This window comes from Pristiophorus japonicus, chromosome 10 (genome assembly GCF_044704955.1).
Source record: "Pristiophorus japonicus isolate sPriJap1 chromosome 10, sPriJap1.hap1, whole genome shotgun sequence".
Classification (NCBI taxonomy): Eukaryota; Metazoa; Chordata; class Chondrichthyes; family Pristiophoridae; genus Pristiophorus; species Pristiophorus japonicus.
The window spans coordinates 195,713,638-195,737,197 of NC_091986.1; the positions used below are offsets into that span (position 1 = coordinate 195,713,638).

The 23,560-nt window shown below is 42.9% G+C and overlaps 1 protein-coding gene across 2 annotated transcripts in view; it reads right to left on the reverse strand.

The window, feature by feature from the left end:
- gabrb3 (gamma-aminobutyric acid type A receptor subunit beta3) overlaps positions 1 to 22,187 on the reverse strand; it is a 362,713-nt gene extending 340,526 nt beyond the window's left edge. For both annotated transcript variants that reach the window (XM_070892456.1, XM_070892455.1), the window contains exons 1-3: positions 21,319 to 22,187; positions 21,113 to 21,204; positions 20,910 to 20,977 (exon numbers count right to left, since the gene is read on the reverse strand). In XM_070892456.1, the coding sequence (XP_070748557.1) occupies positions 20,910 to 20,977; positions 21,113 to 21,204; positions 21,319 to 21,506 (348 nt within the window). In that variant the 5' untranslated portion in view covers positions 21,507 to 22,187. The remainder of the gene's footprint in view (positions 1 to 20,909; positions 20,978 to 21,112; positions 21,205 to 21,318) is intronic.
- Between the last annotated feature and the right edge of the window lie 1,373 nt (positions 22,188 to 23,560).

Genomic DNA, 23,560 nt, shown 5'->3' on the forward strand with positions numbered 1-23,560 from the left:
TTGTGAAAGGCGCTATAGAAATGGCAAACTTTCTTTCTATCTTTTTACTTTGAATACCAACCTGGCAGAACCATTGTGGCTGTTTGTTTGTGTTGTTCTCTAGGTCTATATATAAAACTCTATTGATTGTTCACAAAATGATGAGAAAACATCTGTCTGCTAAATTAAACACATGATTTACCTAATTGCTATACTGTACTATTAACAAAATGTAATTGTCCATTAACTAATGTCTATAATTATACTAAACTAGTCAAGTCTTTTTCATAATTGAAAATAAATGCATCCTGTGCCTTAAAAGTTCCAATAAGACAGGGAAAAAACATCAAATGCCACAGAGGTGAATATGATCCGAGTGATCAAATTAACCGCTAATCATTGTAAAAATATTCATTTAACTTTAATTAACACCAGCATGCTGAACTACATTAAAGCATGTGAAGTATTTTTCTTTTGTGACACTCTAGTCATTACTTGGAACATGACTTGCCACTGGGTGATCTTGTACTTGAAATGATAAGGACATAAACCCTGGGGGTTCCCCCGCTCCCTGCCATCGTTTCAGCAGGAGACTGGTGGAAACGGTTATTTACACCATTTCTCTGGGGGTTTCTGCCAAAGAAGGTAAGCTCATGGAATTTTAGCAACCAGTGAAGGACCAGAGGCTCTGCTCTTTTGGACCAATCATCCCCTCCCAAGCACTTTCTCATTAGGCCCTGCAAATCCTTCATTCCCCAGGAATACATTCATGATCTGCTTCAATGGCCCTCCTTGATCTCACTCATTTGCGAAAATTTAATAAAAACTTAAGCCCCCACCCAAACAAAATCCCATTCATTGAAGTTGCGAGATTGTAGAGACTCCAAAATATTTAATTTAAAAGGGTCATCTGGAAAAATAATATTGATTTAAAATGCGAATTCCCCAAATGATCTCTTCAAAAAATATTTATATTACAGTAGCGTACTGTTTTAAGTGGCAGCTTAAGATCAATCCACAGGTCCCCGTATCATCTTGACAGTGTAATAATTACTATAATACACCATGCTCATCAAATTCTCTGCCAATTTCCCTCCCTCACTTCAACTCCTTTCTCGGGTATGGCTCTACAGACACTGGGAACTCTGTGGTACATTGCCCAAGTGGCTATTATTCACGTCTGAGCTCTCACATAAAGTGTCAGAAGGATATTGGGGCACCAATGCTGTCCTTATCCAGTGTCCACACATGCAGTGCCCAGCTTTGTACCCTCCCTAACCTACATGCAGTCAAACCCCTGAAATGGAGGACCTTCCTGGTTATTGAATAAACTTATCCACACATCAGGGAAACTAGTTGTTCCTGTTTTCAATGCGACAGGATTAGTTTTCAAGGTCCTGATGCGGTAACCGTAAGAAATTAAATATAGAATGTGTGTGTAAGAGAGAGATGGCAAAACAATTGGAAGTGATAGTTAAGAAGTTTCTGTCTTCAATACAAGCAAGATAATAGCTCGAACAGGTTTACCAAGCTGGTTTCAAGAACAGAAAACCAAAATTGAGGTGTTTATGATTAAAACAGTTGATGTGGTGGATCGAGAGAAACTATTTCTTCTGGAAGTGTAGTCCAGAAGAACAGGGGCATACCCTTAAAATTACAGCTAGGCCGTTCAGGGGGGGGGATTAACATTTAACATTTTTTTAAAAACATACACAAACAATTAAAATTAGTTCATGTAAATTTTGGTCTGGATTAAAATGTTTAAAATTATTTCAAAAAATGTAATTTTTATTTTAACTGCTTTAACTAATTAAAGGGAGTTTTAATTAATTTTGAAAATGGGAACATTTATTTTTATTTCAGTTGCGCAAATTACTTATTTATTTAGGGATTCCTCATGAGGAATCCTCCTTTCTGATAGGAGGACTGGGCCCATGTGATTCCAGGGAGGCTTTCGAACCGCCTGCGTCCCTGTGATTCATGGGTGTTTAGGCAGGCATACGAAGACTCTTTGGCCTGGGATCCAGCAGGTAGGTTCATGGTTTTTTTTGGAGGGGTGGGGGGCAGGCGGAGGCAAATTCGGGGGTATGCCACCAACTGTGAAATTTGGCCCATTGGTTTTGCTGGTTGTGTTGTTAACAGCATGTAATAATTTCCATCATATCTATTCGAATGAAATGTTGGTACTGAAATGTATCTTTTTCTAGTCACCATTGATTGCTAAATTAAAATCTTTGCGCCTTATCATGGCACAGTGCATTGGATCCCTCAACTGCTACCTCACAGAATGATAGGCGATATTTATAGCCCACTGCACTTCATGTGCAAGTTCCCGGTTTCTGCTTTCTCACTGCAGACTGACCTCAAGCCGCAGTTGCCGGCACAATAATAGGACTCAGCAATCCAGAGTCAAAGAAGGGAATAATCAGTTTTTGCCTCCCACTCCTGAATGTGTGCATCTGGGTTGTGGGTGAGGCTAGGCTGCGTTCTGCTCTATTGCCCCTTATCGCCAAATAACATGCTGCAGCTTACAAATAAAGTATGGCCCCTTGAACAAGGTACTGGATGGCTGCAAGCCTGCTATTTTGGGGAAAGGAGGAGAAGTATTTAACAGGAAGTCTTGTACTTAAATAAACCAAATAAGTAGAATAGTTATAGCTTAAGGAGGATAAAGGAAACATGAAACTAATTGTATACATCGTAAGATTATCAGTACCCTGTATAGATATTGGACACTACTATGCAGGAGTAATAAAAGATGAATAGATGCAAAAATTGACCTCTCAAAATATAATTATTTAGTAAAAGCCAAAATCCAAAGCACAACTGTAATGTCTGTAAGCTTGCAATGTTTGCAGCTCCACACTGTGGATGTGGACGTATTGTGTACTGCAAGTGCAGAGTTAATAATTAAACAGAACCAGGCAGATTTCCGGAGGCTTCCGAGAGAGCTGCCTGCCATGTAGGAAGCTGTGTGTGCTGTGTTCTGTGAAGATATCACATTTGACGACGAGGATGGGATTTTTTGGATGATTTAAAGCTGAAATTTTGTTAGGGAAGGATTCAGCCAGCCAACAGAGACTTTGGAAATTTCTGTTTTTGGAAAAAAGCTACAAAATCCAACGTAAAATACAGTACACTGTGTGAACAGCTAGAGATTAAAATGGCAGGTGTAATCAGACATTTGGGGGAATATAGACATGACCGGGAACGTTTTAAAGCATATATGGATCGGCTAGAAATGTATTTCACTGCAAATAACATATTCGAAGTTCCAGACAATGCAGTCCAGAACCGGGCTGTGTTGGAATGCAAGAAAGCGATCTTCTTATCGGTGACAGGTCCGGCATTGTAAGAAGCCCTTGTAAATCTGCTTGTGCCTGACGAGCCAAAGGATACAACGCTTAAAGAGATTTTAACAAAGCTGGAGCAGCATGATAACCCGAGACCGTTAGAAATTGCTGAAAGCCAGCGTTTCGGGATTCAGAATCAAAAGACTGATGTCTGTATCAGTGATTACATCGTAGCATTAAAAAAAAGCTATCGATGCACTGTAATTTTGGAAACTTTTAAAACCAAGCATTACGGGATCGCTTTGTTTGTGGGATGAAAAGTGATGCGATCAGAAGGAAGTTATTGACGACAGATGACTTGACTTTTGAGATTGCTCATCAGATAGCGAGGTTGATGGGCATGGCCGAACAATATTCCCGAGAATTAAATAATAATTACGGTCGTCAGTCAACCGAGGTAAATCACCTGCGTGTTCAAGGTAAAAGATGGTGGGGGCTCAAAGTCTCAGAAACTGGAAATTCTAACAGAGCGTCGAAGTCATGCTATAGGTGCCTGGGACAACACATTGCTCAAAGTTGTCCATACGTGAAGGCAGAGTGTTTCTTCTGCGGAAAGTCTGGGCATCTTGCGAAGGCATACCGACTGAAGGGTAAACCAGCTTTTAAAGCTATGAGTCCATTGTTCAAAGCTATGAGTAGAAATCCAAAGAGACCACATAGCATGGAAGAACAACAACAGGACAAGGAGATGTTAGAGTTACACGTCATCAGGAGCACGAGGTTAACGGACAGCGATTCGGAAAGAATCAAAATCCACATAGATGTTGCGGGATTTAAGATACCAATGGAAATTGACACGGGTGCATCCGTGAATGTAGTACCGGAGTCACTATACCGCGACAAATTGTGTGATTTTCAACTGGAGAAATCCAAGATAGAGCTGCGAGGCGACTCGGGAGAGAAAATTCCTGTGGTAGGTCGCATCACCGTACCGGTGAAATATAAAGATCAATTTCAGAACTTGTCTCTAATAGTAGTGAAAGGAGACAAGTCTGCCTTACAAGCAAGAAATTGGTTGAGTTCACTGAAGCTGGATTGGAGTAAGATTTTCTGTGTGGATAACCTCAACGGATGAGGTTCTCAAGAAGTATCCGAAGGTGTTCTGCGAAACGGGCAGTCCAATCCAAGGCTTCAAGGCGAGTGTTAGGGTACAGAAGGATGCTAGATCAGTTTACTACAAGCCACATTCCGTACCATATACACTCAAGGAGAAAGTTGAGCAAGAACTCAAAAGACTAGAGACGGAGAACATTATTTGTAAGATAGATCGATGTAATTGGGCTAAACCCATTGTTGTTGTACGCAAGTCTGATGGCAAGGTAAGATTGTGTGGTGATTATAAAGTAACCGTAAACCAGGTTCAAGAGGGTAATGTCCCCAATACATTGCCGAATATAGAAGATTTGTTCACAACACTGACAGGTGGTCAGATCTTCTCAAAACTGAATCTTACGAATGCCTACTTACAGCTTGAATTAGATGAGGAGTCCAAGTCATGTTTGACTATAAATACTCATCTTGGCCTATATCAATTTAATAGGCTACCGTTTGGAGTGTCTTCCGCTCCTGCCATATTCCAAGGGGTGATGAACCAGATTTTGCAAGGTATTGAAGGGGTAGTATGTTATTTGGATGACATACTAATTTCAGCACCAAATTGGCAAATTCATAACATATTGAATGAAGTCCTCAAATGGCTAGAGAAGCACAGAGTACAAGTGCTTGCTCGTAAGTGTGAGTTATTTAAAAATTCAGTGGAGTACTTAGGGTACAGAGAAGACAAAGATGGTTTACATCCAACCATGGAAAAATTGGATGCAATCAGAAATGCACCCACTCCCAGGAATGTTACTGAATGTTCATTCTTGGGTCTTTTGAACTATTATGGAAAGTTCCTACCAAATTTGGCTACAGTATTACATCCACTGAATGAACTTTTTAAAAAAAAAAGGTCCATTGGAAGTGGTCAAAAGAATGTGATACAGCATTCAAGGAGTATAAAAGCAAATTGGTAGAGAGAACCATGTTAGTTTACTATGACATATCTAAGGAGATTAAGCTAGCATGTGATGCCTCTCCATATGGAGTTGGGGCAGTAATCGCTCATGTATTAAGTAGTGGGGAGGAGAGACCAATTGCTTTTGCTTCACGCACTCAGTGCCAGTGAGAGTAAGTATGTGCAAATCGAAAGGGAAGCTTTGGTATTAATTTTTGGGGTCAAGAAGTTTCACTAATACTTGTATGGTCGTAAGTTTACCATCATTACGGACCATGAGCCCCTAACAGCAATCCTCCATCCAAAATCCCCAGTTCCAACATTAGCTGCAGCCCAAATGCAGAGATGGGTTTTGATTTTGTCAGCATATACATATGATATTGAATACAAACGATCAGCTGATCACAGTAATGCTGATGCAATGTCTAGATTGCCTTCCTCATCACAAGTTACACCCAATAGGGAAGACGTTTTTTATTTTTCATACTTTGATGACTGCCAGTCACAGCTGAAGAGATTGGTAGAGCAACCAAACGTGACCCAGTGATGTTAAAGGTGTATGAGTATATTGCAAATGGATGGCCAAACCAGGTAACAGACAAAGATACACATCCATTCTTCATTCGTAGGAATGAATTATCAGTCGATAAAGATTGTATCATGTGAGGTGCAAGAGTGGTTATACCAAATAAATTCAGGTCCAAATTATTAGGAGACCTCCATGACCAGCACCTGGGAATGTGCTTGACCAAGAGTTTTGCACGCAGTTATTTATGGTGGCCAGGTCTTGATAAAGATATATAGAGTACATCGTGAGTCAGTGTACGGCATGTCAATCGGTAAGCAAGCAACCACCACCAGTACCATTACAGCCTTGGAAATGGCCTCCCAGGGTGTGGCAAAGGCTACATATTGATTTTGCTGAGTTAGAAGGACAACAATTGTTCATTGTGATTGATAGCCATTCGAAGTGGGTTGAGGTGTTTCCAATGTGGAAAATAACAAGTAAAACATTGGACATTTTACAAAAATTATTTTCTTCATTTGGCCTCCCTGAAGAAATTGTTTTGGATAATGAACTACAATTTCGTTCAGAAGAATTTGCACAATTCACAAGCAAAAATGGTGTGAAACATACCAAGGTTCCACCATACCATCCTGCTTCAAATGGTGCAGCAGAGTGCACTGTACAAAATTGTAAAACGTGCCCTCATAAAACAAATGTTAGATCCAAATTCAAGGAAACGACAGTTGTCATTGGATCACAAATTGGCTAATTTTTTGATTACATATCGAAATACTCCTCATACAACTACTGGTAGAACACCAGCAGAGTTGTTTCTCAAATGACAGCCACGAATCAGATTCTCGTTGTTAAAGCCAAATTTGGCACAGTCCGTAGAAACGACACAATTAAGACAGAAAGAGAATCATGATAAAGGTAGAGTAAAAGAGAGAAGTGTGAAATTAAACCAGAAGAGAGAGTGAAGAACCATCACCATAAATGGTTGAAGTGGTTACCAGGAAGAGTGGTGAAGATATGTCGTCCTCGCACATATTTGATCAAGATGTTTGATAATGGACAGGTTAGGTTTGTTCGTATTGATCATATTTTACCTACAGAAATGGAAGGAGTTGAAGGTGGGAATGATTCAATTATTTCTGACTCATCAGATAGTTTTGATACACCAGTAGCAAATCCTAAATCCAATGTACTGGAAACAAATCCAGGAGAGAATCAGAATGAAAGTCTGAGTCCGAGTCAGGAAAACAAAGAGCCTGAAGTTAGAGTGAGTTCAAGTGAAAATCAAGAAAATTCCGTGGAGGAAAACATTTCTCAGGATGAGCCTCGAATGAGAGCAGATTCGACACCATGTTTGGAATGTTGTGTTCGAGAGCGAAGGTATCCTCTTCGAAACAGAAAACAAGTGGTAAAGTTAAATTTGTAAATAAGAAAAAAAAAGTTTATATCCTGTGTTATGTATAAACATGAAAATTATGTATGATGTTTGTTATAATAACTTCTTCATCAAGGAGGGAGAAGTGTAATATCTGTAAGCTTGTAATGTTTGTAGCGCCACACTGTGGATGTGGACGTATTGTGTACTGCAAGCGCAGAGTTAATAATTAAACAGAACCAGGCAGATTTCCAGAGGCTTCCAAGAGAGCTACCTGCCATGTAGGAAGCTGTGTGTGCTGTGCCCTGGAGATATCATAACATTGTACTATTAAACTCTATTACGTCAGATTTATCATCTGCTATTAATTGTACTCATGTTCAGAGAACATACCAACACACAGTGAACTTAAATCTGTAAATATTATATAAGCATCCTCAGAAGCAACATGGTGCCAGAGTTTGCAATAAGAACATAAAAACATCAGAAATAGGAGCAGGAGTAGGCCATTTGGCCCCTCGAGCCATTAAATAAGATTAGAGCTGATCTGATCATCGGCTCTGCTCCACTTCCCTGCCCGCTCCCCATAACCCTTTACTCCCTTATCGCTCAAAAAAATCTGTCCATCTCTGCTTTAAATATATTCAATGACCCAGCCTCCACACATCTCTGGGGCAGAGAATTCCACAGATTTACAACCCTCTGAGAAGAAATTCCTCCTCATCTCAGTTTTAAATGGGCAACCGCTTATTCTGAAACTATGCCCCCTGGTTCTAGATTCCCTCATGAGTGGAATCTACCTTGTTGAGCCCCCTCATTATCTTATGTATTTCAATAAGATCACCTCTCATTCTTCTGAACTCCAATGAGTATAGGCCCAACCTACTCAACCTTTCTTGATAAGTCAAACCCTTCAACTCAGGAATCAATCTACCAGTGAACCTTCTTTGAACAGCCTCCAATGCAAGTATATCCCCCCTTAAATAAGGAGACCAAAACTGTACACAGCGCTCCAGGTGTGTCCTCACCAATACCCTGTACAGTTGTCGCAGGACTTCTCTGCTTTTATACTCCATCCCCTTGCAATAAAGGCCAACATTCCATTTGTGTTCCTGATTACTTGCTGTACCTGCATACTAACGTTTTGTGTTTCATGCACAAAGAGCTCTACCCTCACTGCTATTATATGACTACAAAGAACTATCAGATTTCTCCCCAACACAGTGCATAAATACACAGCAATATACCATTTCTATAATCTTTATTTCTGTTGCAATATTCAAAATATTATCAACCAATATTACTTTGGCACTGTATAAATAGTGATCCCATTACTGTACAATGCAACACTTAAGCAACTTTTGGCCCTCATCAGACATAACATCCTTATGTCGTCATATATCTGAGAGTCAACTGAACATGCTCCATCATTCGGGAAGGAGAGTGTTTGTTGGAGCAGATGTTCCAAAGAGCGGCCATCCCTCAGGTTGCGCGGAGTGAAGAAGCTACCAAAGGAATGGCCCAGGCTTATTTCACTCGAAATATTCAGCAGAGCTCTGAAGCGAGCAACTTTCAGCCTGCCAGTCTGGGATAGATTCCAACCGAGGACCCAAAGGAGAGATTATAATATTCTAACCCACTGCACCACTCAGCAGTAAATCAGATTACAAATTATTGCTTTTTTTTTTGAACAGTACCTCCTGCAGCAACTTCACAGTTTCAAAACAAAAGTTGTTCAGATGAAAGTTACCTGGCAGTTCTGCAATTTTGGAGACTATGTAGAAGTATAAAAAAGGACACGGTTTATAATGTAGATATAACGAACATTAAACACATTCTGTAGCTGGTCATGTGGATAATTAAAGGGGGATGATTGAGGAGATAGACTATATTCCTGGAACACCCCACTCCAACTTTATCACTGCTATAATGACATGTTAGCTGCTGTAGCAAGTTCTGTACCAAACAATGCATCTGACACAGCATGAAATTTTTCAATGTATTTGTTTCATTTTTCTGTACCTCTTCATTAAAATAAAAAATACTAAGTCAGTCGCAGAAGACACAATCAGTAATGTAATATTATTGTGTCACTGATTACATCATCTTCCACGGTGCACATGAAAGGTTTTGCAAAACACATTTCCTTTAAAAAAACCAAAGGACTTGCATTTATATAGCACCTTTCACGACCTCAGGATGTCCCAATTAAGTGTAGTCACTGTTGTAATTTAGGAAGCACGGCAGCCAATTTATGCACAGCAAAATCCCACAAACAGCAATCAAATAATGACCAGATGATCTGTTTTTAGTGATGTTGCTGAAGGGAACTATTGACCAGGTCACCGGGGATAACTCCCCTGCTCTTCTTCGAAATAGTGCCATGGGATCTTCTACATCTACCACATCTACCCGAGGGGGCAGACGGAACCTCGGTTTAACATCTCATGCGAAAGACGGCAGCTCCGACAGAGCAGCACTCCCTCAGAGATCAATACTTTGCTGCTCAGCTGTGCAGTAGAAAAAATTGTGATTCCACAGCTAACAATTACATTTCAAGTACAAACTGCCATTGTTTTAGACTCAAATTATCAGAGAAAAAAGGGTAATTTAGCAATTCTACTTGCTACACTGTCTGTAACCTCACTCTTTTCAATAGATGGATGATCAATATCAAAGACAACAACCTCAGTGTTGTTTTTATTCTGTACACAAGCTCGGAGAAATTGAGATCACCAGCGCAAACATGTCGAAATCAAATCACCAGCAACCAGACAAAAATCAGAAGCACACCATCCTCATTAAAAAAAATGATAGTGAAATCCACACAGAGTATTAAATGCCAATTGTACAGCATAACGGCAAGAAGACATAACAGCAATAATTTGTATTTATATAGCGCCTTTAACGTAGTGAAAAGTCCCAAGGTGCTTCACAGGAGTATTATGAGATTTTTAAAAATTGGCACCGAGCCGCATAAGTAGAAATTAGTGCAGGTGACCAATAGCTTGGTCAAAGAGGTAGGTTTTAAGGAGCGTCTTGAAGGAGGAAAGTGAGGAAGAGAGGCAGAGAGTTTAGGCAAAGAGTTCCGGAGCTTGGGACCCAGGCAACAGAAGGCACGGCCACCAATGGTTGAGTGATTATAATCAGGGATGCTCAAGAGGGCAGAATTAGAGGAGCGCAGACATCTCGGGTGGTTGTGGGCCTGGAGGTGATTACAGAGATAGGGAGGGGCGAGGATATGGAGGGATTTGAAAATAAGGATGAGAATTTTGAAATCGAGGCGCAGCTTAACCGTAAGCCAATGTTGGTCAGCGAGCACAGGTTATGCATGTTATGTCATGGTAGGGTTGTCATAAAATGTGTATATTTTAAAGTCACCCACCCTGTGTTCTGTTTATGGCACAGAAGTATTACAAAAAGGAGAAAATGTTATCCATATATATCATCAGGTCCCTGTTTCTACATTGGGTGCTATTGTACCTACAGTACAATGCGTCTGGGTGACATGAGGCCCAGCTCTGGAATATTACTTGTCCTTAAGTAGCACATTATGGACCATCATATTCCATTGATATTACCCAAATGGCTACTTTCAATGCATAAAATAAATTGCTGTGCCTTGAAGTGATAATTCACATACTGCGTTACTATTTATGCTTTCACAATGGTAGTTTCCTGACTATAACAGAGGCTATACAACTTGCACAATAGCTAATTAGCAATGTACCACACAGTAACTGTGATCTCTAGAGCAGTGTCATAACAGCAATGTGACACCAGTCTTTCACAGGGATATTCTCACTGCTGCAAATTGCACCACATGACCAGATGTTATACTGCTGGCATCACTCTAAGTTTGCTAAAAGAGGAAACAAAAATTTAATTAAAGAAAACATACCAACGCACAGGCCCTTCAGTGAACTTAAAGCTCAAAATGGTAACAACCAACATTTCTTTGCCACTGTATAAATAGATTAGCACATGGATCTCACGACAATGCAACACTTCAACAGCTTGTGGCCCTGATCGGATACAACAACACCTTTATATGATGGAAGTCATCCTGGCACACTCTGCAACATTTGGGAAGGAGAAAGTTTTCTGGAGTAGACGTTCCAGAAGGTGGCCGCCCTCACGGGCAGCTAAGAGTAGAGAAGTTTTGAATGATAAGGGAGTCAAGGGTTTTGGGGAGCGGGCAGGAAAGTGGAGTAGAGGCCAAGATCAGATGAGCCATGATCTTATTGAATGGCGGAGCAGGCTCGAGGGGCCAAATGGCCTACTCCTGCTAATATTTCTTATGTTCTAAGCTGGTATGGGCGACTGAGTGACCATCGACAGACAGGGCAGGAGGCGACAGGCGAGGGTAGAGAGGGAATCAGCTGTGGAGCTGGATTTATCTAACACGTATCCCTATTTATGTACCAATGATGTGAACTAAAAGGGTGACGCAAATTCACTGTGAGTGACTATAAGGCACCGTGGAGCACATAGCTACCCATGGAGGAAAACGGTACTGGCAGTTAAAAGCAAACCAGTGGTGATTGTGGGGAATTCTATAGTTTGGAAGGTACTTTTGTCCAGTGACCCAAATAGTATGCTGCTTCCCAGGGGCCAAGATTCAGGACATCACAGAGCAAATACCAAAGGTTCTAGAATGGGAGGGTGAGCAGCCAGAGGTCAGGGTTCATGTGGGAATCAATAACATGGAGAGAAGCAGGTCCAAGGCTCTGCAAAGGAATTTCAAGAAAGTAAGTTCTAAATTAAGGAGAAGAACCCTCAGGGTAGTAATCTCTGGATTACTCCCAGTGCCGCGTTCTGGACCAGACAGGGAGAGAAGGATAGTCAGGGAGAGATTGACAACGTGTAGCTAGAAGGATGGTTCAGAAGGGAGGGTTTCAGATTCCTGGATCACTGGGACCACCTGTGGGGCCAGGGAAGGCTGGAGACGGATGGCCTTCAGCTCAACTGGAGACGCACCCTGTGTCCTTGCCAAGAGGGTAGATAGGACAATGGGGTAACATTTAAACTAGTTAGAAGGGGGAAACCCACACAGTGGCCAGAATTTTACCAGCGTTGAGAAGGCGAGTTTGAAGGTGGGTCAGCTGTCAAAAGGGAAATGACTGGCAGGTCGGGATCCACCTCCACACTCGTCTTCCTCCCAGGGATCGGGTCTGTCGGCGCTTAACAGACACAACACCAAGCGGCGGGGGAGGAAATTTATATCATTACGAGCGAGTCAAAAGTCAATTAAAGACAATTTTACCCTCTACTTACAATTTTACCTGCTTTTTGACAAGGTTCACGGTGATCCTTGCCAGTTGAGTACGTTGGGTTTTTATTGAGTATACATTCTTCTGAATCGTTGACAGCTGCAAATGTAGTATAAAAGCTACCATTTCACAGCTGTTCACTTTCCAATCTTAGAGGTTGGAGCCTTCAGAATTTGGAATATATATTTGAGCTTTCTGCAGATTGGAAGTGTTTGGAGTGAACTCTCTTTCCAGTGTCACCTCATTGGAATCACTTCTCTCACCACTGACAGATCACTTCTGTCATCTCAAATTCAGCTGCCATCTATGGCCAATTTACTTCAGTTGATGGTTTATACCCTGGCTGCCACATGTATCATCAGGTTGGCACCACCCTACACCAGCACCATAAAGCATCCCTGCAATCGACAAGTCATTCCTTTCATACTCAGGGTTGCAGAGGGTACCATTGTGTCTCACCATTCACTGCAACTCACTAAACCACTTCCAAAGGTGCACACAGATCTGTCCAAGAAGGCAAAGTGTTGAAAATAAAGATTTCAATGTTTGACACCACATTAACACCTAAGTGCCTACTCTAGGATAAGGGCAAGTGTGAGGGGTGGCTAGTGAGATGGGGAAGTGACAATGTAAATACAGAGAGAGGTTGGGTGGAGGTGCAAGATAAGTTGGTGTGAGTAAGGATGTGCAGGAGTAGGGTAGGGAAGGTAGAGTGATAGGGATATGATGAGTGGCACAGCGGATGAGGTTGAGTGCGGCTTTGCTGTTTTTTTCGTGATCTACTGAGATTATTGAAAGGTTTGTGCCATTGCAGCCAGCTCCTCCTGACGACATCTCTGCTTGTGCCCTTCTGTGCAATCTGCAACCAGGCTGTTTTGGTGACCTGGGGAGGTCTCTTCTGCCCATTGGAAGAGAAGAGAACCTCCCTGCATGCTGTGACTATCTCCATAAACATATGGAGGGAGACATGGGAGAGCCTGGGTGTCGATGTGCACCTCTGTGCAGTAGAACACCAACCGCACAACTGTCAAAATCAATTTGGCCATGGTCCCTTGAAGAAAACCGGCTGATGACACGTCATCAAATGACATCATCAGACCCGCTTCCTTTTAATTCGCCGGGAACCCTGCTGGGCAGGCTTGACAAGCCCGATCAACGTAAAATTACTTGGAGAGAGCAGGCTATAGTGAGGAGGGGGCCGGAACCTCGCCAAAGATCCTGGCTGCCCCAGTTGGCAAAATCACGCCCAGTAAGTCGAAAACTGTGAAAAAAGACCATCAGGACATAGTCAGATTGGACAGTCTCCCAAATAAGAGTTCAGTGATAAAACAGAGAAATCAGAAGCATAAGTTCAGCTACAAGGGTATGATGTAGCAGCTATTATGGAGACCTGGCTACAAGCTGGGCATAATTAGGAGCTAAATATTCCAGGCTATGGGATCTTTAGACATGTCAGGGAAACTTTGAAATGTGGGGGGGGTTAGCAATATTGATGAAAGACACAATTACCACAGTAAAGGGTAGGGATTTCAGTAAGGGTGATTGGGCAGTGGAAACAGTATGGGTAGAGTTAAGGAACAGCAAAGGAGACAAGACTCTGGAAGAATTTGTCAACAGACCTACTGATAATAGTGATTTAGTGGTTTGTGGGGGGCGGGGGGGTGGATGCATAAATAGGAAGATTAGAGAAGCATACAGCAAAACAATTCGGTTGTACACATAGACTGGGAGAAGCTTAGCCGCACAAATAGTAACGGTAATGAAACCTATTCAGGACAGGTTTCCAGAATATGTTTTAGAACAAGAGATGAGTAAACAAACAGAATTAGTTATCTATCTGACAGTAAGAGAACATCTTGCAAATAATGGCACAAATATGACTGAATTTGCTATTAGGTTTCAGAGGGAGAAAGGAGAGTCACGAACCAAGACTTTAGATTTAAGTAAGACATGTTTAAACAGGATGAGAAATTAATAGACGACAGTAAACCAAGCTAAATTGTTAATGGGCAAACTTATAGACTAACAGTGGGAAGTATTCAATAACGTATTTGCTTTGATACAAAACCACTAAAAAGACAAAAGCTACATGCGTGTAGTTGAGCAATCCATGGCCAACAAATGAATTGAGAGAGTAACGATCTAAAAGAAAAGGCTTACACAGATGCAAGGAAAAGTGAAAATCCAGTGGACTTGGGAGCTGTAAAGGGCAACAAAATAATGCAAAATAATAAGAGGTGCAAAAATGAAATATGAAAAAAGACTTGCAAGGGATAGCAAAGCTAACAGAAAAAACTTTCAGAAATATATTAAGAAAAAAAAAGTGGTAAAGGGGAATATGAGCCCAATAAATGCAGATGCAACTAAGAGTATAATTACATAGAATTTAGAGAACAGAAACAGGCCTTTCGGCCCAACTGGTAGCATGTTTATGCTCCACACAAGCAAAATAATGGACAATAAGAAAATGTCAAGACTTGCTAAATTACTACTTTGTTATTGTTTTCACAGTGGAAGAAATAGGAGCAGTACAAGGAAACCTAAAAATAAATCAAGAGGAGAAACTCAGTGGCTTTAATACAAGTAAAAGATAATGGTGAAAATAATGGAACTTAAGAAAGAACAATCTCCATCCCAGAGTAGTAAATGAAGTCGGTGAGGAAATTGCAGAATTTGTAGTCATAATTTTTCACGGCTCTCAAATTCAGCAATTGTGCCTCTGAATTGGAAAATTAAAGATGTAATTCTATTATTTAAGAAGTGAAAGAGAAACAAGGTACCTGTAAATACAATTTAAGTTGAGTTGTGGGGATTATTGGAATCTATCATCAGAGAAGGGAAAATATATTCAATATTGGTGAGGTTGTTTTGCAGGCGTAAAACGGGTGCAACAATAGCCAATTTAGCAGGGCATAGGCCTGTGCCCAATCTTTGAGTGTTTGGTTACGGCCTTTTTTAAGTGGCCCTACAGCCTCCTTAAAATGACCGCTGAAGGCTCTAAAAAAAGGCCCATAAACTTTGAGAAATTTTGTTTTTTTGTAGAGCGCTTGTCCTGGCTTTGTAAAACAACTCCAAGTCACTGTCAGCCCACATCCCCTCTCCTGATCCTATCTGTGGGTCTTGGCATTGACAGAAATTGCTGAAGCCTTTGCCGATAAGCTTTGTAGGGGTGCCTAACTGGCGCACACAGTTCACCAGAATTGGGCCTCTCTGTTCTGGCAAACAATTGCTGTGTGCCACCAGAATCATGCCCAGTTTCGGCGCTATCTAGTTTCTACTCCAGTGTGACTATACACTTGGATAAGGAGGAGCTCATCAAAGAGAGTCAGCATGGATTTGTGATGGGCATGTCATGTCTGACGAATCAAATACATTTTCGAGGATGTCATCAGCATGGTGGATAAAGGAGTGTCTGTGGATGTAGTCTATATGAACTTCTAGAAGGCACTTGATAAGATTCCCCACAAGAGATTATTAGCTAAACTGAAAACGCATGGAATTAGAAGTAGCCTTGTGACGTGGGTTTGTAATTATTTGGGGGTAAGAGCCAGAGAGCAGGAATAATGGGAACATTCTCTGATTGGCAGGAAGAATAAGGGGTGCTCCCCAGGGATCTGTACTCGAGTCTCGGCTTTTCACCTTATATATTAATGCCTTAGATGAAGGAATTGAGAATTGTATATCCAAGTTAGCAGATTGCACTAAGTTAGGAGGCACAGTGAATTGTGGTAATGAGAACAGAAATTACAAAAGGGACATAAACAATTTAAGTACGTGGACAAAATTATGAAAGATGGAGTTTAATGTAAGAACGTATGCTGTTATTCATTTTTGATCTGAGAAAGACAAATCAGGATATTTTGTTAATGGTGGAAACTAGATGCTGTGGATGAACAAAGATGTATGGGTATCCATGTGCACAAATCACTAGTACACAGGTACAAAACGTAATTAAAACGGCTACTAAAATGTTGGCCTTTATCTCAAGGGGATTGGAATACAAAAGTGAGGAAGCGATACTTCAGTTGTACAGAAGCTTGGTCAGACCCCATCTGGGGTATTGCATCCAATTTTGGGACAAGCCTCAGGAAGGGTGTATTGGCCATGGGAGGGTACAGCAGAGATTCACCAGAATGACAATAAGGTTTAAAGGGTTAAATTATGAAGACAGGTTCCATATACCTGGTTTGTACTTCCATAACTTGAGGGTTGAAGGGTGATCAAATCGAAGTATTTAAAATCATAGGAGGGATTCGGTAAAGAGCTCGCATCGAAACAAGGAAATGAGAGCTAAGCCCTTTAAGAGTGAATCATATAGCATAGGAGGAGACCATTCAGTCCATCATGCCTGTGCTGGTTCTTTGAAAGAGCCAGGTCTTCATTCCCCTGCTCTTTCCCCATAGCCCTGCAAATTTTTCTTTTTCAAATATATATTCAATTCCCATTTGAAAGTTACTATTGCATCTGATTCTACCACCTTTTCAGGCAGCGCATTCCAGATCATAAACAACTGGTTGTATAAAAATAATTCTTGTCATCTCCCCTCTGGTTCCTTTGCCAATTACCTTAAACCTGTGTCCTCTGGTTACCGACCCTTCTGACAGAGGAAACAGTTCCTCCTTATTTACGCTATCAAAACAGGTCATAATTTTGAATGGCTCTATTGATCTCCCCTGCTCTAAGGGGAACAATCCCAGCTTCTCAGGTGTCTCCGCACAATTGACGTCCCTCGTCCCTGGTATTTTTCTGGTAAATCGCATCCGCGCCCTAAGACCTTCTCATCGTTCCTGAAGTGTGATGCCCAGAATTGGACACAACATTCCAGCTGAAGCCTAAGCAGTGATTTATGAAGGTTTAGCATAACTTCCCTGCTTGTGTATTCCATACCTCTCTTTATAAAAAGTCATGGGTCCTGTGTGCTTTATCAACTTGTCCTGTCACCTTCAAAGACTTATGAATGTCAACTCTCTGTTAAAGCACCCCCTTCAAAATTGTACCATTTAGTTTGTATTGCCTCGCCTTATTCTTCAGCCCAAAATGCATCCCTTCACACTTTTCAACATTAACATTTCATCTGCCATGCACTTGCCCATTTCACCAGTCTGTCTATGTCCATCTGCAGTCCTTTACTATCCTCCTCACTAGTTACTACATTTCCAAGTTTTGTGTTATCTGCAAACTTTGAAATTATGTACCCTATACTCAAATCTAGGTCATTAATATATATCAAAAAGTGCAGTGGTCCTAATACTGATTCCTGTGGGACAGCATTATATCATTCTGTCCTGTCTAATAAGCAACTGTTCTCCACTACTCTCTGCTTTCTGTCTCTTAGCCAATTTCCTATCCATGCTGCTATTGACCCTATGATTCCATGAGCTTCAATTTTGCTAACAAGTCTATTGCTTGAAATCAGGAAGCACTTTTTCTCACAAAGGGTAGTGGAAATCTAGAACTCAACTCCCTGTGGATGGTGGGTCAATTGAAATGTTCAAGAGAGAAATTGATAGATTTCTGTTAGGCCAAGGGATATGGAGCAAAGGCAGGTAAATGGATTGAGGCAAGGATCAACAATAATCTAATTGAATGGAGAAACAGGTTTGAGGAGCTGAATGGCCTACTCCTATGACACAAGCTTGGGTCCACCCATTGTTTCAATGTCCTGAGATACCAGCAGTGCAGCTTTCTCTATTAATATACTAATAACAACTTTCCCAATTGATCCAAATATCTTCTTTGCCCAAGCACACACAAAGTGGTTAATACAGAGCATGTGAGGGTCAATGAGACATTTCAGTAGCCTGATAAGAGCTATATAAATGCAGAAAAGAACCCAATGATTTATCTCCCTAGATCTTTAAAAATGTGTCAATCCAAAAGATTATACAGTATAATGTAATTATATAATGTTTAAAGCAAGGTCAATATGAGGTGTTCCGGATTAAATCAACGACGTCTACTGCACTTTTTTCGTCAGACATGCGTCTGTAAAACCCCGCTCCCCCTGCTCGTACTTCACGTTTTTAACCAACAGGCAACAAGCCCTGCCCTCTGTCAAGCTCCGCCCTCCTCCCGGCCCCAATCATTCCATGCATGTGGTGCTGAGCAGCAGGATAAAGTTCCGAATCTCTCCCCCACCCCCAGGTCGGCCTGGGCCCAGAGAGCAGCCGGCATGGGGGGGGGGGGGGGCAGGAGGGGGGAGAGGGTCAAGAGCCTGGGCAGAGAGCAGCCGGTGTGGGCCCGAGGCTGGGGGGGGGGGGGGGGGGTGAGGAGGGGAGAAGAGAGGAGGGGAGAAGAGAGGAGGGGAGAAGAGAGGGGGGTGAAACAGATCACATTCTTCCAATCCCCTACAAAAGGACATTGTGACACTATTGCAGTAGATGATGAATTCAAAAAGTCACGACACTGTCACTATTCACTTCATACCCAATAAACATGTTAATAATCCGTACACAATGCCTGCCCCATCTATGGTGGGGTGGGGCTGAAGGATGCACACGCTGGGATAAGGCACTTCGGCTGGGGGAGGGATGTACTTGGACTGGGGTAAGGCACTTCAGCTGGGGGAGGGATGTACTTACACTGGGGTAAGGCACTTCAGCTGGCCCTTGCTGTCTTCTGGGGAGCTTTGTCCTCTGTTGCTTCAGGAAGTCAAAGTGGATCGAGTTACAATTTGCAAAGTCAATGAGACCTTGGCATAGGCGGTTCCAGTTACACATTCCGTGAAACTTCAGGGTGTGGCTTATCCTCCAAGGAGACCAATCAGTAACAAAGAGTGGAGCATGTTGGCCATTTTTGCAGTACAAATAAAGGTTGTCCTTAAATCAATTAGCTTCCCTGAAGCTTTAGTGAGTTTATGAGGTAACTAAATGAGCCATATAAGATCAGGAAGATCATAGGCTCCAACCCTGGTCTGTGCTGAGTTAGTTGATCTTAGCGGGAAGAGGGAGGGAGGAGACAAAGCAACATTTTCCTACATTATAACAGTGACTACACTTAAAAAGTACTTCATTGGCAGCAAAGTGCTTTGGGACGTTCCGAGGCTGTGAATGGCGCTATAAAATTCAAGTTTTTTTCTTATACAAACTGCCTCAGCTTCCCTGACTTAGAGGGGTTAATTGATGGTTCCCATTCCCGATTACCATTCAATGACCCCTGCTGGAAATGTACATGCGTAGACATTGAATGAGGATAAGATTGGATTCAGCTGTAACGATGGTCAAGATAGCCACTAACACTACTGTCAAGGCTCACACATAAATACTGGTTTGGATGAGATACTGGGGATGACCAGTGCCTACTGAACTGTACCATAGCAAGGCATCAAAGCCCCTTTAGGAAGGGAATGAAACAAAAGATTGTTGAGAAAAGAAGTCAGATAAATTATTGCCAAGTCAGAATTGTATTGAGTCACACGAAGGTATAATTACACTTAATACACATCTTAGCTAAGTCTTTCGACGAGCTGGCATTTACACTTCAAAGCTCAGAAACTTGAATTATTTCAAGCCCAATGTAAAATATCCATCAGCATGGGGCGGCTAACAAAAACTGAATTACAACTTTACATGGGGCCATAACACACAACATGAATTAGGTATCAACAAAATTTCAATCTTTAATTTACATTTCTGAATGCAAACACTTCATTAAGGAAACACGTTTCTTTTTTCCATATGCTCCTCACAACTTCATGCACTGCTGTTGATGTATTACATTGATTTGGTGTTATAAAAGTTACATTAAATCAATGTATCAGGTAGCTTGGAGCCTTTAAAAATGCGTTATTTGAGAGCTACGTGAAGTGGAAGGTACATTGATCGGATTATAATTCCTGCAATTTATTTGCACAAGCCCAGCTCACAGCGCAGATGAATGTTCCCTTTCAGAACTTCGAACAGCGTACTGCCATTAATCTCAATTCACTTCACTTCACCCCACATGAACGTCACTTAAAATGCTAGCATCTCCAGAGATTGGGGGCACAAAAAAGAATGACATGTTCAGGATGCCCTCTCTTTGGTCGCGGAAAGCACGGCTCCGAGTTTGCACACTCTCAGCAGAAGAGTTGCCAGCAGATGGCACCAACCTTGGGTCTCCAATCTACGCGATTATGCCGCTGCCTCCCACAGTGAGGTGGGGGGAAAGCCTTTCCAACCATTGATCACACGCCGCATCTACAAGCTCCCTTCCACTCGACCAGAAAAACACATATACACACACAATTCCGTGACCCAAGATCACAAAAGCGCCACTGTTTTACAGCCGTGCCATACTGCACATCTCGCCAGTGCATCCGAATAGAGGCATCACACATCTTAACTCCACAGCCAACGTGGGTCTACAGCCGTGCCTGTTTTAGCACGGTGTCTATTCAACGTCAAAAATAAAAGGCGAAAGATTCACTCACCATATTAACTTCAGACACTTGGTCAATACTCGCGACGTCTATGTTCATGCCAACACTAACTGGAGGACCTAAAGTATAAACGAGAAGAAAAAGTTAAATCAACCGGACTTGCCCCCCACACATACACATACATATCGTGTTATTGAGCGGAGGAAGAGAGGGGGGGGGGGGAAATGAGATCGAGTTCATACTGAAAAGCCTACCTCCAAAATCTGGTCTCAGCCGAATGTCGTATCCTTTCAGCAGATTATCCACGGTTTCCTTGACAAACGACATATTCCCTGGTTCATTCACGCTGGAAATAAAAAGACAAAAAAAAAAGGTGGGGAAAAACAACACACAAACTGGTTGGCCGTTTCGCATCACACTTTATGAAAGCCTTCTCTCTTGGCACGTTGAATGTTCTTACCTCTGAGCGCAGCAGACAACTGCCACTAATACTACCGGCGCCGAGAGAATACCAAAGTACCGTCTTCTCCGATATGTCCACATTCCTTGGTTGTTTTGGCTGGGGAAACTATGCTCGTGGGTTAAAATGGCAACAACAAAAAATAATTCGGCGGCACAATGCGGAACACCCTTAAAGTCCAAAACCATCCGAAAAGACTGCAGACCACATATTCACCCTCTGAGCAACATGGTTACAACACAAAATAAGCAAAAAGCTGGTGTGTGTGTGTGTGTGATGAAGAGATTTTTTCTCTCTATCTGCACACGACGCACGAATAAAATCTAGTGAGCCTTCAAGGATGGAAGCATTTTTTTTTGGCGGGGGGGGTTGTTTTTGGCCGGGTGACTTTGCTTTCTTTTTCTTTATTCCCCCCTTCCTTCCCCTTTAAAAAAATAAAATTTCCTCTTCCTTCACTGGAAATTCTGATCTCCACACACTCCCATATTCGGAGACAGCCTTAGCGCTTCGGGCTCTCACACACACACACACACAGAGTGTGGGGGAAGGAAGGAGGGAGGGCGGGGAGTCGCCGATAGTCCTCAAGAAAAAGAGATTTGAGACCTCATCATTCCCACAGAAGGCTCGGTGCGAGCGCCACAGGGTAACACATCCAGCTCCTTGCCATTCCCCCCCTAAACCGATGGCGTCGGGAAGAGAGCGATGAGGTGGAGGGAGGAAGGAGGAAGGAGGAGGAGGACAATCTTCCTCGCTGTGGGGCTTCACATATCAAACGCTCTGTGCCGGGCGGCCGATCCAGACGGTGATGATGCTGCCGCTGATGATGATGAGGAGGAGGAAGGTGCCCGCACACGATTTGGCGCGACTTCGTGGGAATACTGCTGCCTGGCACAGTCCGAAATGAAAGGTAGGTGGAGGAGCCATGTGATAAATTTAAAAAAAAATAGCCACTCGGCATTCAGCCCCGACGCGATTGCAGCAGAGCAGAGATTGACGGCGGCCTCAGCCAGCCAGGAGTTTGCTCAGCAGATAGCAACATCTCTCACACACACACACACACATGGAATGTGAAAGCGGGCCACCCGGCTTATCAGGAGATGGGAGGGACTTTTAGCCCCCCCGAGGAGCAAGAGTGTTCGAAGACCAGGCCCTCAATCTACTGCCAAGCTCATGGTCTACAGGGCTGTAGTAATACCCGCCCTCCTGTATGGATCAGAGGCATGGACGATGTACAGAAGACACCTCAAGTCGCTGGAGATAGATCACCAACGATGTCTCCGCAAGATCCTGCAAAGCCCCTGGGAGGACAGGCGCACCAACATCAGTGTCCTCGTCCAGGTGAACATCCCCAGCATTGATGCACTGACCACACTCGATCAGCTTCGCTGGGCAGGCCACATCGTTCTCATGCCAGACACGAGACTCCCTAAGAAGATGCTCAATGCAGAGCTCCTTCACAGCAAACGAGCCAAAGGTGGGCAGTGGAAGGAGCGCGCGGCAAACCAGTCCCACCCACCCCTTCCCTCGACGAATGTCTATCCCACCAGTGACAGGGTCTGTGGCTCTTGTATTGGACTGTTCAGCCACCAAAGAACTCACTTCAGGAGTGGAAGCAAGTCTTCCTCAATTCCGAGGGACTGCCTATGATAATAGTGGCTCGATGCGGGCGGTCGAGGGGGTCATTCAGCCCGACTGTCTGCCTCTCTTCCGCGGTTACATCCGAGCCAGGGTGTCCCTGGAGATGGAGCACACGGTGTCCACCGGTACGCTCACAGCCTTCTGTTAGAGGTGGCGCCGGAGAGACAAGTGTACCATCATCCCCAGCAACCAAATTTTAATTTGGCCATTTAAAGTTTAATTTGTCTAAATTGTCGGTTTTAAGGGGGCATTTGATTTACAGGTGCAAGTAAAATAGTTGTTCATAGTGGCTGCAGGTCGTGTGTGTGTGGGGACGCTCCTGATCTTTGGGCACCCTGTGCGGAGGGGAGCGGGTAGGTCTGAAGGTCTCCTTGTAGGACTGCTCCTGGGCACGGCCAAGGGTGTCATCAGCCGGTCCAGGCAGCGGGCGGTCGAGGGGGTCGTTCAGCCCGACTGCCTGCCTCTCTTCCGCGCCTACATCCGGGCCAGGGTGTCCTTGGAGATGGAGCACGCGGTGTCCACTGGTACGCTCGCGACCTTCCGCGAGAGGTGGGCGCCAGAGGGACTGGAGTGCATCGTCACCCCCGGCAACCAAATTTTCATT